The sequence below is a fragment of the Schistocerca nitens genome, chromosome 1 (assembly GCF_023898315.1).
Source record: "Schistocerca nitens isolate TAMUIC-IGC-003100 chromosome 1, iqSchNite1.1, whole genome shotgun sequence".
Lineage (NCBI taxonomy): Eukaryota > Metazoa > Arthropoda > Insecta > Orthoptera > Acrididae > Schistocerca > Schistocerca nitens.
Genome location: NC_064614.1, coordinates 540,723,831 through 540,742,501, shown reverse-complemented (window position 1 = coordinate 540,742,501; position 18,671 = coordinate 540,723,831). Strand labels below are relative to the sequence as shown.

Here is an 18,671-nt window from a genome sequence, read left to right as displayed (position 1 = left end):
CCTTCCAAACATTCTCCAGACCATAATGCTCCCTCCTTTGGCCTAGACCCTTCCAACAACTGTTGCATGATGTTTCCTTTCAGAATTCTTGGTGATGGAACATAAATCATTATTCACTTGTCACCACTCTGTGGATGTCCACTTGCAGTACTAGTGTGCAAACTCCAACATTCACTGTCGATGAACAGAAGCTAGAATGGGTGCACGAACCAGGTGCGGTGGCCCATAAGTAGCAACATGCACTAAATGGTCGTTGAGGAGATACAATTGTTAGCCCCTTGGTGCATCTGGGAGGCCAGTTGATGAACAGCTGCATGTCTGTTCACCCATACACACCTATGCAACTGACATTCGCCCATCATCTATGGCCCATGGTGCTCCCCAGGTGCCTTGGAGCTGGTTTCTGACAGCGCCATTTTGCAATGTATAGTATATTTTAACCAAGATGAGATGGGAACAGTTTAACAACTTAAATGTTTAAGAAGTGCTTGCACCCTTTACCTGAAAGCCAATAATCATGTCCTTTTTGGCATCGGATAAATCGTTCCTTTTCCTTATTATAACAATGAGTGCACTGTTTTCTGTGTCCTCTGAACGCACTTCATATACCCTCCACTGCTAGTGCTCCATGTGCTGTCTTTGAGTGGTTATTGCACAACACTTCAACATAATGTCTGGTGATGTTTAATTGTAATCCAGAAAACTTTTTGTGCCAATTAGTGGCTGTTGATGAAACATCGATTTGTCATTACACAATATAGTCAAAACAATGGACAAAGGCTGGTGAAAATGCACCAAAGAAGAAAAAGACCATTTTGTCGACTGGTTTTTTGGGATTCTCACAGAAAACCCACATAATTATTTGCAAAAGACAGAACCATAAATGGACCCTACTATGCTTAATTGTTAGATCATCTAAAAATTTTGTTGGCTCCAAAAAGACTGAAGTTGGCATGCATAAAAGTGCTGTTTTACCAGGACAATGCAATAAAAATGGCAAAAGTGCATGAAACAGGGTTTAAATTGGTTCCTCATCCACCCTATTCACCAGACTTAGCCCCATGTGACTACTTTCTGTTTCTTAACTTTAAACTTTGGCTTGCTGAGAAGAAATTTTCTTCAAATGAGGAAGTGATAGTAACAGTCATCAGTCAGCAAGTATTTTGCAGAGTTTGACAGAACCTATTTTTTTGATGGACTGAGAAAGCTGGAGGATCACTGGACCAATTGTATATCCTGCAAAGGAGATAACATATTTACCCAAGTTGGCTATAAGATGACACCCTTTCTTTTTTAAGAGACTCTTTGAGAAAAATTTATTTTTAACACATTCTGACTAATCAAAATTATAAATTTTTTATTGACATGTAAGATCTGCCAAAAAATTAACATTACACATATTCTAAACTTATGCCATTTATGGACTGTCTACATTTTCATAATACTATGGGAAATAAACAAAAAGAAACATTTTATATAAATATTCAGACTGTTGTCTTTTCTAGCTTTTTGCTTACAAGTCCCATAGTCTGTGGTACCACTATTTTTAATTGTCATTGTCATCAACATCTTCCTAACAGCGCAGCTGTGAAATTTATCTCTTCCTTGTCACAAATATTTGGATTTTTCTTCTGTATATGTTTCTATTTCTGCCTGCCTGCCCGCTGCTCTCTCTCTCTCTCTCTCTCTCTCTCTCTCTCTCTCTCTGGCTATGTAGAACCAGCTGACCACACACCCTTCCATCCCCATCACATGCCATGGGAGCATTGACAACACTGCAGCAAGAAACAAGTATGTCACTGGTCCCCATATAAATTTTTACGTCTCCTGCAACAATGAATATTGCTGTTGAGTATCGTCCAATTTTAAAGTCAGTTCGATTCAACTACATATGGATTCAGGCAAACTGTAGTTTAAACCTGGCAGATGTTCATAAAAAGCCAAAATATGTGCTACAGATTCTCATGGTTGGCAACATGACAAAATTTGTGATTTCCTCACTGCTCTCCTCCCTGAGGTCATCATAGCTCTCAGCCAAGCTGGTGTCACTGTTACCCTTCCAACCCTTCTGTAGTGCTGGTCTTGAGCAACTGTGGAAAACAGACTGTAGTATCTTCTCATGTACAGGTCATATGTAACAACACCAACTAATACATAAAAAAAGAGATTGCAATTATGATTCAGTCCTATTTTCAAACTTTTGCTTGTCCCGCAATCTAGTGACATCTTTTTGGTACTATCACCACAACGGGTCTTGTCGTTGTAATTTATTCTTGCGATAACAATTTCAGTCAGTTTAATATGATTTATTATCTTTATCAGACATTTCATTTTGGATTAATTTTCCTTCTTGTTTATCTGAATGTGACCAACATGTTCTAAAGCTGATTAAAGCCAGTGTCATTTTGCCCTGTATTCTAATATGTGAACAGAAACTGAATTTCTCAATTGCAACCCACTTAGCAAATAATTACAGCTTCTCATAACCAAATAAAATATTGGTCTGGGTTCTGAATCAAATAATGTTTTTTGAAGGCCAACATTTCTGGTTTTGAATGTTACTTTTACTTAAAAAGTGACATTAATGTTTGTCCATGATCTCCATACATGTATGAGAATGTTTATTGCAAACCTGTTCAAATATGACATAAGTTTGTAAGATGATAGAATTTAATGATGCTTCCTCCTGTGTTTAGCAAAATTGTCAAATTTTAATTCTTTCAGATTTCTGGCTATAATTGTGTACATTAACTTTTACTAAGTCATAACTGTTGTTTCCCAATGGAAACCTGAGGTACCCATTTGTGAATGTTCAATCTTTTCATCATGCAGAAGTGCTGCCAACTGCTGGGCATCAATATTAGAATACCAGCAAGTCAATGTGGCAGTGCACAGCAACTCATGACCACCGGAATACACACATGTGGTTGCTTCACTATATTCCGTTGCATACTTGAATATTGTAGTTGTTATTTTGCAATTATTGAACAATGATTTGATCATTTATTAAAATAGTGATTATTTCATAATTAGTTATTTGATTCCATAAAATGATGCGAAGTGTACAAAGTATGTTTTGAAAACGGGTATTTGTATAAATTTTGCATCTAAAATCATTAAAAAATCATCTAAGAGCATTACCAGATAAATAAAAATTTTGCTAACTCCAGAAAAAATTAAGGTCTGAAAGGATTAAACACAGCAATAGACTGTTGTAGTGGCTAGTTCACACTTTCTCACATATCTCTTGCACTAGCACCACGTGAGTCAGTGTCACATTATTGTTCAAGCAGTGCCAATACTGAATCACGCTCTTCACCGTATCAGGAAATCTCGAGCCTGTTGGAATGCGAATACTGTTTGCAGAGCACTGGCCTTCTGATTTCTTCAAAATAAATCTGCATGTGACCTCAATAGCCAAAGCTTCATCTCTAAATACAAGGTGACCCATGTAAATACAAGGTGATCCATGTAAATACAAGGTGACCCATGTAAATACAAGTCAACTCATGTAAATACAAGTCAACCCATGTAAATACAAGTCAACCCATGTAAATACAAGTCAACCCACGTAAATACAAGTCAACCCACGTAAATACAAGACAACCCTGTATTTTTTTGTACGACAAATTTGGGAAAAAACTTCATCTTATAATCAGGTAAATATGGTATATGTCAAGAAGCTGAGAGAACTGTAACTGCAAGATCAGAAACAGAGTGAGGCAATTTTACAAAGTCCGATTTTATGCATTAGAAGATGGGAGAATGTAAGAAACAGAATTTCGCTATCATCAGAAAGTATTAAATAAACACGCACTTCTGCCAATGTTAGGAAGAAGGTTTTTAACACAAGAGGACAGTTCACATAATGGGAATGTGTGCACCTTTGGTGAAATGGTTTTAATATGGAAATGGTCAAAAAGTTTGGACAGATGTAGAAATATGGTAGGTCGCATCACACTTTTATTTGGCAGCACCAGCAGAAGGTAAACAACAAAGACAACGAAAGACACACGAATAAAGTTTCATAAGATAATGGCCATACCTATTCTGACACATGGGAGTGAAATGTAGATCTCAGGACAGACACTCTTTAACATATCCACATAGAGTAAACAACATTTATAACAAAACTGTAAGGACGGTCTAGGTTGTAGACAATAAATGATCATGAGATAAGAACAGAAGTAAATTATGTTACAATTACAACAAAATTGAAGAAATTGAAAAGGAATTTAAAGATCATCCCAGAAGTATTGGACAAAGGAAACTTCTTAATTTAACATGTATATACAGACCTAAGGGATCATGAGAGACTGGAAAACCTCATAAAAGATGGGAGCAAAACTTGGATGAAGCCGGAATGGACATTATGCCTATTTGGTGAGGAGCAGGAGGAGGGAAATACTATCTCAGTGCTCGCATGGGAACTTCTCACCTTACCTCTTATTTTAGTAGAACAACAGTCACATACTTAGCTACTGAACTAATTTTTGCCTTTGTTCTTATCAAGCTGATCCCCTGCATAACGTGCGCATGACTGAAAACAAAATTCTACCATTGTCATACATTTGGACCACAATATTGACCACCATGTGTTCTATCCAGTTCTTCATGTTTGAGAAGTTGGGTAAATATAATGGTACTCAAAAAACTCAGCTGACTCCCCTAAAGCTATCTCTAACTATTTGTACAAAAAAGACTGTCTACCATTGCTGCATGTTGTACAAGCAACAAATGTTAGTGCTCTTTTTTTATCTGCATCCACCACCAGATGATCTTCCTTGCATGCAGAGAACTTCCTTTAAAAGGATGAACTCTCATTGCCCATACCACAGAACCACACATTATCTTTGTCAAACAAATCAGAACATGCAAAGAATACTTATGGTAAATACATATGCTCAGCATGGTTCAGTCCTGCATACCGACATTACACAGATATTATATCCTAATAAAATCAAAACACCCATAATTCAGTTCTTGAACATACTGGTGGTTATTTAAATATTTTACTTAATTTAACTGGTGTCTCTAGCTGTCATATTGACTATCATTCACTGTTTCATGTTAAATATCTATCCCAAAGTTCTTTTGTACACTGCAGTCAACCACTGTGCCGTAACACGTGACTAAATGTTTCATGAAATTATACGCTAAGGCAGAACAGACAACTAAAGCTCCTTCGACAGTATAATATTTCACACAGTTACAGTTTTAAATTATTTATATTCTGATAAGGAAGTACTCTATGAATGACCCTGGTTGACCACACAGACTTCTGTCACACAGTCAATTATCTGAAAATACAACATACACTTCATTGGTTTCTGTGCATTTTTGTCCCCCCCCCCCCCTCCTCTCTCTCTCTCTCTCTCTCTCTCTCTCTCTCTCTGCATCCACATTGCCAAATGTGTACATGCTCGCTCTTTGCAGTGACCTACATGCAAACCAATGAATGGTATCATAAATAACAAATTCTACAAAGAAATTGCACCATTCTGTTGTTTCACCAATGTTACAGCAGTGAGTCTCTGTAGAGAGTATGTAAGGACTGTAACATAAGACAAGTTGGATGCAACCAAGTACATTCAGAGTGAGGTTTTCTGATTTAGAACATATTTGAGGCTATATACAAAATATTATTGGAAGGGCACTATAGTGTTATTTGGCAGCAATTAGAGTTAGTGGCTTGAAAGAGATACTGGGCAGTTGTAGTTGATGACCCTTGTATTTGTTCAAGAATATGAAAGGAAAAGTCAAATTAGATTATATGTATTTTGCACTCAAACAGTTCCATGTCTGACCAGAGTAATTAGTGGAGACCAAGCAGAAATACATGATTCTTTAATTTCTCATAGCGTAATTCACAATGAAACTGATCATGAGTGAACAGGCGAAATTATTTTGGCAAACGACCATGTTGCCATCATCAAGTACACTGCAACGTGCTCATCTGTCAAAATTATTTTGCACCCATTGGATACTGACATCTGATAATTCATATGTGAACTATCTCGAAATTTGTTTTCAATTCTGAAGCAACAGAGAAACTAAAGATATCTACTACAAATTATCCTCTCCATTTATAAAACAGAAAGACACTGATTATGCGGTTCTGCATATAAGAAATATGCATTACTAAACCATTAGCAATTTATGCACAATGAAGACACCACAGAGGAAACTTCCAAATTTGTATTTAAATGCCACTTTGAAGTATAGGACACTAATTTTGGTACAGCTTGCCGAGACTGCAGTTAAACCAGAATTGAAGATTTGTCACTTGTGTGTGTGTGAACAATTAAATACATTCTTCAAAGTAGCAATATTCAAAATTCAACAAACATTTTAGTTACAATACCACAAACAGCAAAAAAGCAATGCTCTCTCAGAACTTAGGTTGCATACAGTGGTACAAATGTAATTTTAATGATGACTGTACTGCCTAACTGTGAACTGTTACGTCATAATAACCAGAGATTCTACATTTATAACAAACGGCAATACGTTCCCTGCAATTTAATTTCAAAAAACAAACGATGAAAAGATTTTGTTATGGCAGAAAAACGCAAAGTCATGTACTGAGGAAGGAGTTACCTATTGGTGGAGAAACTCCAAAGAATATGCTGAATACTGTTGAATAATTATGTAGCTGCAGGGAGAATAGTACATAAAATAAGTAACTTACAACATAGTAGTCCCTTATACAAATAATTACAACTGCGATGTGTACCCTACAAGACGGGACAGAAAGCTTAACATGTACATGACAAACACTTCTGTGTTGTTTTATTATATTATTGGAGGAGAGTTTTTACATTACATTCAATGGATCTTGAATATTTTATGTACAAGCAGTCACTGTAAAAACGCAGACATTGTGCAAATATGAAGCTATTTTCACAAGTTACAAAGAATTAGCAACACTAATTACAAGTATGGCATCAAGCACAGAGACAGAACGTGGAACATGGCACATTTAATAAATGGGCAGACTTTTTAGTATAGTGAAAAAGATTTCTCATTTAGGTCATTTTTGAGAACAAGAAAATGGAGCAAGGCATACTGCAGGGGTAAAACATGTTATGTCATTTGCCTGTGGTTTCAAAATATGAAAAATTCAGCTCAATGCAATTTCTAACCACAACAACATTGGGTAAGACAAGAAACTGTACGTAACATGGCAAACACCACTCAACATCAGTATTGTAATATTGTTCACAATATAGTTGCTGATGGTACAATTTTACTACCACACTTGTGAATATTTAGACTCTAACATAAAAAAGGAGAAACAAAAGATAAAAAAAGAATAACAATAAATATCATCCCTACACTGTGAATTATTTTACTTTCGATAAATGTATGTGGGTTTCCCACTCCGCGAACTATTAGGGGAGACCAGGGCAAAAGTTACATGTGAATTTTGAATTAACCGCTGGTAACACTGTACTTTCCTTCCAGTAGATGGTATCACCTGATAATACCATTCCGCTGATAAGTGTAGGGTGAGCTGTTAGTAGTAGACAGACTGCGAGAGGAAACTTCTCCATCTGTTAATAATTTTTCTTCTCTTCTTCTCAATTTATTATTATTATTATTAGTATTAGTATTATTATTGTTATTATTTTAACCAATGTAGCCCTTCTGTATATCAGCCCAAGTGCTGTATCATGTAAAAGTCTTAACTTCAGGTAAAAGATAAAACATTTCAAATTTCTCTACAATTGAAAATTGATGCTTATCTGTAACCAAATGTGAAATGGTGACGTATGGGGCAATTTATTACAACTTCATTGGGACTAGTTGCTACATCATGCAGTTTCTAAGTACCCATTTTTCTTCTGAAGACAAATGAGAAACTACAAAATGAAGACAAATAGGGACACACTGTCAAAGAAACAGGTAGCAAAACTGGCAAAAGATTTAATAGCTCGTTCTTCACTGAGGAAGGCTACTAATAAATATGGAATAAATTTCATTATATGACAATATACAATGAAAAGACTGATCTCTCAGTGCAAGAGAGAAAATAAGCACAAAAACAAATAAGCATAAGAAAAATATGTGACAAGAGAGGTCATCTAACGAAGGAGACGACTGGTTCTGTATTGAGTGTGTCGAGTCCTATCAATACAACCAGCAAAATGATTTTGGTGAACTTTGTGTGGAGAATAGGCTGATGACTATCGTGCAAATTTTTATAAATATTACATCTGCAAGAACTGCAGTTCTGAAACTGGAACTGAAGTTACTTGATCAGAATAGGGGCACTTGGGAAACCTCAGATTTCCAGCAATTTATAAAGAAAAAACCAGACCTTTCTATAACACCGATAATAAATTGTGTGTAGGAGAAAGAAACAATAATAAATAATACAAAACCATAACATTCTGATCAATCCTTAATGGGCTATACTACTGTAACAACTTATCCCAACCTCCATACCAACATGCCCCCTTGTGGGATACATAGTCACAGTATGAATGACTGGAAATAACCGCAAGTCATTGATATTCCTGATAGTTGAGCATAAGGGAAAAGAATATGTAGTGAATATAGAACAATAGTGCTACATTATTATGATATTTGCATTAAAATACCTCTAAAACCTACTTGTACAAAAATCATTGAAAAAAATTGTAACAACTAGTCCCAGTCTCTTGAACCACTCCATATCTAACCTTTAATATTCCATTAAACAAAATTTGGAAGAATAGTGTGTACGAATTTCACTGTCTGACATTCTCTTTGCAGATGTTTACACTACTCCCCTTGCTTTGACTCCTGTAGATTTATAATGGGTGTTTGGTGAGCAAGTATTCACAATGTACGAAGTAGATGTAAGGTGATGACAGTCATCATTCTATTCTTACTACAATCGATAAATAAGAAAACTGACAAAAAACACATATGTACTTTTTCCTTGCAAAACAAGTCACTGCTATTCTCATGCAGTTATTTAGTAGAGAAATTTTTGTTTCTATTTCAATGTTTCAACATTGAAAGTCCTATGCTACAATTGGCTTCCATTTATTACTGCAATCATTGCTCCACTTGCTCACAGTACCTGAAAGTACATAATTTTGGCACTGCTTTTGTAGAAAGCTTGTTTAAATAACCATTTTTGGTACTGTTCATTGTACAGTAGAATAACAGGCACTGCTGCAGATCCAAAATCATGAATCAGTAGATATGCCTATCAGCAGTTTACAAGTCACTATGCAGTGTGTGGCATAAACTTAACATTGCATTAGTAACAATATTATGAAAAGGAAAGTTGCTACTCATCATGTAGCGGAGATGCACAACAAAAAGACTGCCACAAATAAACATTTCGGCCAGTAGAGACTTTGTCAAAAATAGACCCCCCCCCCCCCACACACACACACACACACACACACACACACAGAGAGAGAGAGAGAGAGAGAGAGAGAGAGGTGCACGCAAATGCAACTCACCCACACATGACTGCAGAGGCAACTGAGGCCACACTGCAAACAGCAGCACCAGTGAATGATGTGAGTGGCAACTGGGTGGGGGTAAGGAGGAGGCTATGTTGAGAAGGGGGAGGGATAGTAGGGAAGGCATGGTGGACAGTGAAATGCTACAGTTTAGATGGAGGGTAAGCGTGAGGTGGGGAGGTGGAGGGGTCGTGGGGATAGCAGAATAGGAGTGAAGGCTGGGTGTGATCATGAAATGAGGGCTGTATAGTGCTGGAAAGGGAACAGCAAAGGGGCCAGGTGGGTGAGGACAAGGACTAATGAAGGTTGAGGCCAGGAGGATTACAGAAACATAGGATATATTCCAGGGAAAGTTCCCATCTGTGCAATTCAGAAAAGCTGGTGTTGGTGGGAAGGATCCATATGGCACAGGCTGTGAAGCAGTCATTGAAATTAAGGATATCATGTTTGGCAGCATGTTCAGCAACAGGGTGGTCCACTTGTTTCTTGGCCACAGTGTGTCAGTGGCCATTCATGCGAACAGACAGCTTGTTGGTTGTCATGCCCACATAGAATGCAGCACAGTCATTGCAGCTTAGCTTGTAAATCACATGACTGGTTTCACAGGTATCCTTGCCTCTGATGTGAGGATGTATGGGACAGGTCTTGCATGTAGGTCTATTACAGGGGTATGACCATGAGGTAAGGTGTATATTGTGTAGGTTCGGTGAATGACGGAACACCACTGTGGGAGAAGTGGGAAGGATAGTGGGTACGACATTTCTAATTTCAAGGCACGATGAGAGGTAGTCAAAACCCTGATGGAGAATGTAATTCAGTTGCTCCAGTCTTGGGTGGTACTGAGTTACAACGGGAATGCTCCTTTGTGGCTGGACAGTGCCTTATCTTCCCAGTCTTCCACCACCTCCCAAAGTCCCACCATCTGGCCACAAAGGAGCATTCCCCTCGTAATTCAGTACCACCCAGGACTGGAGCAACTGAATTACATTCTCCGCCAGCATTTTGACTCCTCCTCATTGTGCCCTGAAATGAAAAAATGTCCTGCCCACTATCCTTCCCAGTCCTCCCACAGTGGTATTCTGTTGTCCACCGAAACCACAAAGCACACTCATCCATCGCTAAAAAAACCCTGCTCCCAACCCCTTACCTCACGGCTCATACCCCCGTAACAGACCTAGACGCAATACCTGTCCCATGCATCCTCCCACCATCACCTACTCCAGTCGAGTCACAAACGTCACCTATCCCATCAAAGGCAGGGCTACCTGTGAAACCAGTCATGTGATCTACAAGCTAAGCTGCAACCACTGTGCTTCATTCTATATAGGCATGACAACCACATGAATGGCCACCGAAGAAGTGTGACCAAGAAACAACACTGTTGCTGAGCACACTGCCCAGCACAACATTCTTCGTTTCACTGACTGCTTCACAGCCTATGCCATATGGATCCTTCACACAATCACCAGCTTTTCTGGATTGTGCAGGTGGAAAACTATCCCTGCAATATATCTTACATTCCCGTAACCCTCCTGGCCTCCACCTTTGTCAGTCACTTTCCTCACCCATCCAGCCTCTTCTCTGTTCCCACTCCAGCACTATGCAGTCCTCATTACACCAGTCTTTTTACTTCTGTCCTTTTCCGCCATCCCCTCACCACCTCTCACTCGCCAACCATCCAACCTCCAGCACTTCACTGTCTGCCACCCCTATCCTACTATCCCTCCCCCTCCCCGCCCCAGCCTCCTCCTTACCCCCACCTAGTCACTGCTACCAGTATGCATTGGTGCTGCTGCTCTCAGTGTAGCCTCAGTTGCCTGAGACTACAGTCATGTGTAGGTGAGTTGCGCGTGTGTGTGTGTGTGTGTGTGTGTGTGTGTGTGCGCGCGTGTATTTTTGTTTTTGATGAAGACCTTACTGGGCCAAAGGCTGTGACAGATTATATGTTGTGCCGACCTGTGACTCGGCATCTCCGCTATACGGTGAGTAGCAACTTTCCTTTTCATAATATTGTTGCATTCCATCCTGGATTTTACAGTGCACTAGTGTAATTTTATCCACATATTTTATCTGTGAATTGCAAGCAGGAAGAGCAGCAATCAGTAATGTCCTCAAATAATCCACAAGCAGCAACTTTCTATCTTATTAGTTTGTTCATTAATAGAAGTTATATCCATTGTAGGAAACCACCTTTTAATCAAAACACTCAAAATTGTATCTGCAAGTCGTTTGTGACACACAACATTTTACCTCCCATCCAAGATTTTTGATTAATTCTACAAGACATTTGTGCTGTCTAAGCAATTCAACAAAGAATCCCGTATGTGTTTATTGAATGTTCTTGATGTATTCTGTTAATCTTCTTTGATAAGAGTTACTTACATACACAGACAGTAATCAGTACTGTTAGGGAGAATGTTTTAGCTGTTACAAAATGGTGCTCTAAAAAATATGAGAGTAGTGAGAGCGTCAAAATTTTCCCCGCATGAGTAAAACGAAAAGACATCCATAGTGAAAGTAATCTTGAAAAATTAATTGAAAGATCTTGTGATAAGCTTAGTGGACAACTTAGAAATCAACTATACAGTAATTTCACGACGCTGGCGTGTCCTGTCAACTTGACAAATACTTCTGAAAGTAATGATATAATTTTGGATGAAGAAAATGGATGAAAAAAACCGAAATCCTCTTTGTCAAAAGCTAGAGCAGAAAATTATGCAAAGGGACTGAAGTACTGGGAGAAGTGTACTGAAGTTCTAAGGCAAATTGTTTTGTTAGTATGTCTCTGCAGTAAGACATACAGATTCACACTGTTTGCTATAAATTTGAGAAATTGGCAGCACTAAGAGGTGTGAAGAAAGGTTTAGAACATGAACATGATCCTGCTTCAGAAAACAACATTGTGAGCACAAGCTGCAGTATCACTCACTGTAGAGAACATACATAAAGGTATAGTTCACTGAATACACATGGCCTATGTACTTTGCAACTTAATAATTAATACTTTGTGTATAACAAGATGCTGTCTACTGAATCTATGTTTAAAATTTACGAATTTGATGACGTTTTTACATTCAAGAATTTGAAAAGTACTGTGTATGAGATTGTCAACTGGTTGCAATACTTTAAAATTACTTAAGTCAGAAGTTTCTGTTAATGGATCACTATTAGGTTGTAAAAGTTACATCTGTCTTTCAGTTTCTAAAACCACAAACCCACAACTAGACACAGTACTCCAAATTTGATGCAGAATGATATATGTGGCCACTATAGTAGTTAAATGCATAAAGTATAAACATTCCACGTGGGAAAAATATATGTAAAAACAAAGATGAAGGTGACTTACCGAACGAAAGCGCTGGCAGGTCGATAGACACACAAACAAACACAAACACACACACAAAATTCAAGCTTTCGCAACAAACTGTTGCCTCATCAGGAAAGAGGGAAGGAGAGGGAAAGACGAAAGGATGTGGGTTTTAAGGGAGAGGGTAAGGAGTCATTCCAATCCCGGGAGCGGAAAGACTTACCTTAGGGGGAAAAAAGGACAGGCATACACTCGCACACACGCACATATCCATCCACACATATATGTGTCTGTATATGTGTGGATGGATATGTGCGTGTGCGCAAGTGTATGCCTGTCCTTTTTTCCCCCTAAGGTAAGTCTTTCCGCTCCCGGGATTGGAATGACTCCTTACCCTCTCCCTTAAAACCCACATCCTTTCGCCTTTCCCTCTCCTTCCCCTCTTTCCTGATGAGGCAACAGTTTGTTGCGAAAGCTTGAATTGTGTGTGTGTGTGTGTGTGTGTGTGTTTGTGTGTCTATCGACCTGCCAGCGCAATGTGACTTACCAAATGAAAGTGCTGGCAGGTCGACAGACACACAAACATACACACAAAAATTCAAGCTTTCGCAACAAACTGTTGCCTCATCAGGAAAGAGGGAAGGAGAGGGAAAGACGAAAGGATGTGGGTTTTAAGGGAGAGGGTAAGGAGTCATTCCAATCCCGGCAGCGGAAAGACTTACCTTAGGGGGAAAAAAGGACAGGTATACACTCGCGCACACACACACACATATCCATCCACACATATACAGACACAAGCAGACATATTTAAATTGGTCTTTAAATATGTCTGCTTGTGTCTGTATATGTGTGGATGGATATGTGTGTGTGTGCGCGCGCGAGTGTATACCCGTCCTTTTTTCCCCCTAAGGTAAGTCTTTCCGCTCCCGGGATTGGAATGACTCCTTACCCTCTCCCTTAAAACCCACATCCTTTCGTCTTTCCCTCTCCTTCCCTCTTTCCTGATGAGGCAACAGTTTGTTGCGAAAGCTTGAATTTTGTGTGTATGTCGACCTGCCAGCACTTTCATTTGGTAAGTCACATCATCTATGTTTTTAGATATATTTTTCCTACGTGGAATGTTTCCCTTTATATATATATATATATATATATATATATATATATATATATATATATATATATATATATATATATATATATACAGAGGGAAACATTCCACGTGGAAAAAATATATCTAAAAAGAAAGATGATGAGACTTACCAAACAAAAGCGCTGGCAGGTCGATAGACACACAAACAAACACAAATATACACACAAAATTCAAGCTTTCGCAACAAACTGTTGCCTCATCAGGAAAGAGGGAAGGAGAGGGAAAGACGAAAGGATGTGGGTTTTAAGGGAGAGGGTAAGGAGTCATTCCAATCCCGGGAGCGGAAAGACTTACCTTAGGGGGAAAAAAGGACAGGTATACACTCGCACACACACACATATCCATCCACACATACAGACACAAGCAGACATATTTAAAGACAAAGAGTTTGGGCAGAGATGTCAGTCGAGGTGGAAGAGTAGAGGCAAAGAAGTTGTTGAGAGACAGGTGAGGTATGAGTGGCGGCAACTGGAAATTAGCGGAGATTGAGGCCTGGCGGATAACGAGAAGAGAGGATATACTGAAGGGCAAGTTCCCATCTCCGGAGTTCGGATAGGTTGGTGTTGGTGGGAAGTATCCAGATAACCCGGACGGTGTAACACTGTGCCAAGATGTGCTGGCTGTGCACCAAGGCATGTTTAGCCACAGGGTGATCCTCATTACCAACAAACACTGTCTGCCTGTGTCCATTCATGCGAATGGACAGTTTGTTGCTGGTCATTCCCACATAGAATGCATCACAGTGTAGGCAGGTCAGTTGGTAAATCACGTGGGTGCTTTCACACGTGGCTCTGCCTTTGATCGTGTACACCTTCCGGGTTACAGGACTGGAGTAGGTGGTGGTGGGAGGGTGCATGGGACAGGTTTTGCACCGGGGGCGGTTACAAGGATAGGAGCCAGAGGGTAGGGAAGGTGGTTTGGGGATTTCATAGGGATGAACTAACAGGTTACGAAGGTTAGGTGGACGGCGGAAAGACACTCTTGGCGGAGTGGGGAGGATTTCATGAAGGATGGATCTCATTTCAGGGCAGGATTTGAGGAAGTCGTATCCCTGCTGGAGAGCCACATTCAGAGTCTGGTCCAGTCCCGGAAAGTATCCTGTCACAAGTGGGGCACTTTTGTGGTTCTTCTGTGGGGGATTCTGGGTTTGAGGGGATGAGGAAGTGGCTCTGGTTATTTGCTTCTGTACCAGGCCGGGAGGGTAGTTGCGGGATGCGAAAGCTGTTGTCAGGTTGTTGGTGTAATGTTTCAGGGATTCCGGACTGGAGCAGATTCGTTTGCCACGAAGACCTTCGTGGCAAACGAATCTGCTCCAGTCCGGAATCCCTGAAACATTACACCAACAACCTGACAACAGCTTTCGCATCCCGCAACTACCCTCCCGGCCTGGTACAGAAGCAAATAACCAGAGCCACTTCCTCATCCCCTCAAACCCAGAATCCCCCACAGAAGAACCACAAAAGTGCCCCACTTGTGACAGGATACTTTCCGGGACTGGACCAGACTCTGAATGTGGCTCTCCAGCAGGGATACGACTTCCTCAAATCCTGCCCTGAAATGAGATCCATCCTTCATGAAATCCTCCCCACTCCGCCAAGAGTGTCTTTCCGCCGTCCACCTAACCTTCGTAACCTGTTAGTTCATCCCTATGAAATCCCCAAACCACCTTCCCTACCCTCTGGCTCCTATCCTTGTAACCGCCCCCGGTGCAAAACCTGTCCCATGCACCCTCCCACCACCACCTACTCCAGTCCTGTAACCCGGAAGGTGTACACGATCAAAGGCAGAGCCACGTGTGAAAGCACCCACGTGATTTACCAACTGACCTGCCTACACTGTGATGCATTCTATGTGGGAATGACCAGCAACAAACTGTCCATTCGCATGAATGGACACAGGCAGACAGTGTTTGTTGGTAATGAGGATCACCCTGTGGCTAAACATGCCTTGGTGCACAGCCAGCACATCTTGGCACAGTGTTACACCGTCCGGGTTATCTGGATACTTCCCACCAACACATACCTATCCGAACTCCGGAGATGGGAACTTGCCCTTCAGTATATCCTCTCTTCTCGTTATCCACCAGGCCTCAATCTCCGCTAATTTCCAGTTGCCGCCACTCATACCTCACCTGTCTCTCAACAACTTCTTTGCCTCTACTCTTCCACCTCGACTGACATCTCTGCCCAAACTCTTTGTCTTTAAATATGTCTGCTTGTGTCTGTATGTGTGGATGGATATGTGTGTGTGTGCGAGTGTATACCTGTCCTTTTTTCCCCCTAAGGTAAGTCTTTCCGCTCCCGGGATTGGAATGACTCCTTACCCTCTCCCTTAAAACCCACATCCTTTCGTCTTTCCCTCTCCTTCCCTCTTTCCTGATGAGGCAACAGTTTGTTGCGAAAGCTTGAATTTTGTGTGTATATTTGTGTTTGTTTGTGTGTCTATCGACCTGCCAGCGCTTTTGTTTGGTAAGTCTCATCATCTTTCTTTTTAGATATATATATATATATATATATATATATATATATATATACCAAACAAAAGCGCTGGCAGGTCGATAGACACACAAACAGACACAAACATACACACAAAATTCTAGCTTTCGCAACAAACGGTTGCTTCGTCAGGATGCAGTCGTCCTGACGAAGCAACCGTTTGTTGCGAAAGCTAGAATTTTGTGTGTATGTTTGTGTGTCTATCGACCTGCCAGCGCTTTTGTTTGGTAAGTCTCATCACTTTCTTTCTTTTTAGATATATTTTTTCCACGTGGAATGTTTCCCTCTGTATATATATATATATATATATATATATATATATATATATATATATATATATATATATATATAGGGAGGGGGGGGGGGAGAGAGAGAGAGAGAGAGAGAGAGAGAGAGAGAGAGAAGTTGCATTACTAATTTTTTGTTTATTAGCAGGTAAAAGTCTGTAGACACACTAAATCCAAAGCTACTTTGGTGTAGTATCTCTGCAAAGAAACAAAATAGTCACTCCTGCTACTTTGTTTTGAGGTGATAATCAAAAACTTTATGACTAATCCTCATAAATGTCCTACTGGAGGAAAAATTCAATAAATGTTTCGGTTAACAGAAACTCCAACACAGCCTGTTTTCATAGATGCGTAGGATGTATTTAAATGGAGGAAATCTGAATTAAATGGCAAGCCAAACTGTGAACATAATAAACAGAGGAGCTAATCAGAACTCAATTTATGATGAGGATCTGACATTGGAAATTAAACTTCACAACATGCACATTGTAAGAATGAATCCTCAAGAAAGAACTTTTCCAATTTATACATTTAAAAAGTTCTCAGATCAATAACTGAACGAACAGCAACATTTCTTACACAGTAATTGCCCGCTGTAAAAAAAAAAAAAAAAAAAAAAATCATTTCACAGTACAAATTTGTTCAGAATTCTGAGGAAGACATCAACAAAGAAATAATGGTATGTGTGTTTAAATTATTCAAATGGCCGATGTATCACACTACGAGAGCACTACACACTTCATATGGCAAGCATTTGTGAAAAAAGATTGTGATCGTCTATGACTGGCTGCAGAACAATACTAATTACAGCAATGAATGTAAATTACATTAACAGTCTAAAATGTGTGCATAACCATTAATGATCAATAGTGTCTACTTTACAGTGCACTTAAAATGTATTAACATTATTAGAGCACAGTAAAATCGGTCAGATGCAAATATGATCCTTCAATTACTAATATATCTAGTGACGTCTAACAGGAATACTGCAATCCACTAAGAGTTTTCAGCCTCCCACACAGTTCAGCACTGCACTAACCTCCGTAACAATAGGCCGGATCTCCTTGTTGTCCGTAACTCTGGTCACGACCGTCTCCGTGAAGGTGCTCTTAGTGATGGTCTCTGTCACTTTACCCAGAGTGGTTGGGGCAGGGGGAAACTTGATGTCACCCAATGGTGTCTCTGGTCGTTTTATTGTCACAACGACAGTAGGGCCAGCAATATCTGGACCTGGTGGCTTTGGCGGAGGTTGAAGGAAGTGGGCAGGAATCATAGCCTGGAAATCCTCACTGGTTAAAGGTTTGGGTAGTACCTGTACAGGGGGCTGCTCCGATGATGTGCTGCCAGCCACAGACGGCTGGTTCAGGCGCCGTGGAGCTGGTCGAGGAGGTTCTGTAGGTTTTGATGGAGGCACGTGGTTTGGCAGCACTTCTGTACCACTTTCTGCAGGTGATGATGCACTTTCTATCTTCATTTCCTTTCTCACCACATCCGATGTAGGTGGTGAAGGATCGTTCCTCAGTCCTGGCAATCTACCATAGTTAGGTGCAGTGTTGGATACTGGCTGCTCCACAGCAGCCCTGCGATATCCCACATAACCAGGTCTGTTTGCCATGTAACTGTTTGCACTGTATAGTCCTGTATACGGTTTTGGCACTCCAAACACACGTGGGGATTTCTCGGAGCCTGGGCTTGGGGAGGGTGAGGGGCTGCTGCCCAAGGGAACCAACACCTCTCGTTCCACCACCAGACGCACAAACCGCTCAAGACCAGTCAACATGGACACTGCTTGGTCATGCCGAGCTCCTTCCATGTCCACACCGTTTATCTGTGGGCAGACACACTAGACTGAGTCCTCTCACCAGCATGCTATTATGACAACCAGTCAGTCTTCAGGCATACCAGTATTTCCTACAGAGATTCCTCAAATGATAAGCAAAAGATGTTGTGCTGTTTTTTATCAGC

At 40.2% G+C, this 18,671-nt stretch overlaps 1 protein-coding gene across 8 annotated transcripts in view; it reads right to left on the bottom strand.

Moving 5' to 3' along the window:
- The window catches only part of LOC126253889 (protein lap4), a 564,085-nt gene that overhangs the window by 179,258 nt on the left and 366,156 nt on the right, over window positions 1-18,671 (bottom strand). For 6 of the 8 annotated variants that reach the window (XM_049955263.1, XM_049955269.1, XM_049955268.1 and 3 more), the window contains exon 22: window positions 17,746-18,534. The exons of 1 other annotated variant lie outside the window; for it this stretch is intronic. In XM_049955263.1, the coding sequence (XP_049811220.1) occupies window positions 17,746-18,534 (789 nt within the window). The remainder of the gene's footprint in view (window positions 1-17,745; window positions 18,535-18,671) is intronic. One more of the 8 variants, XM_049955267.1, reaches the window with a different exon arrangement.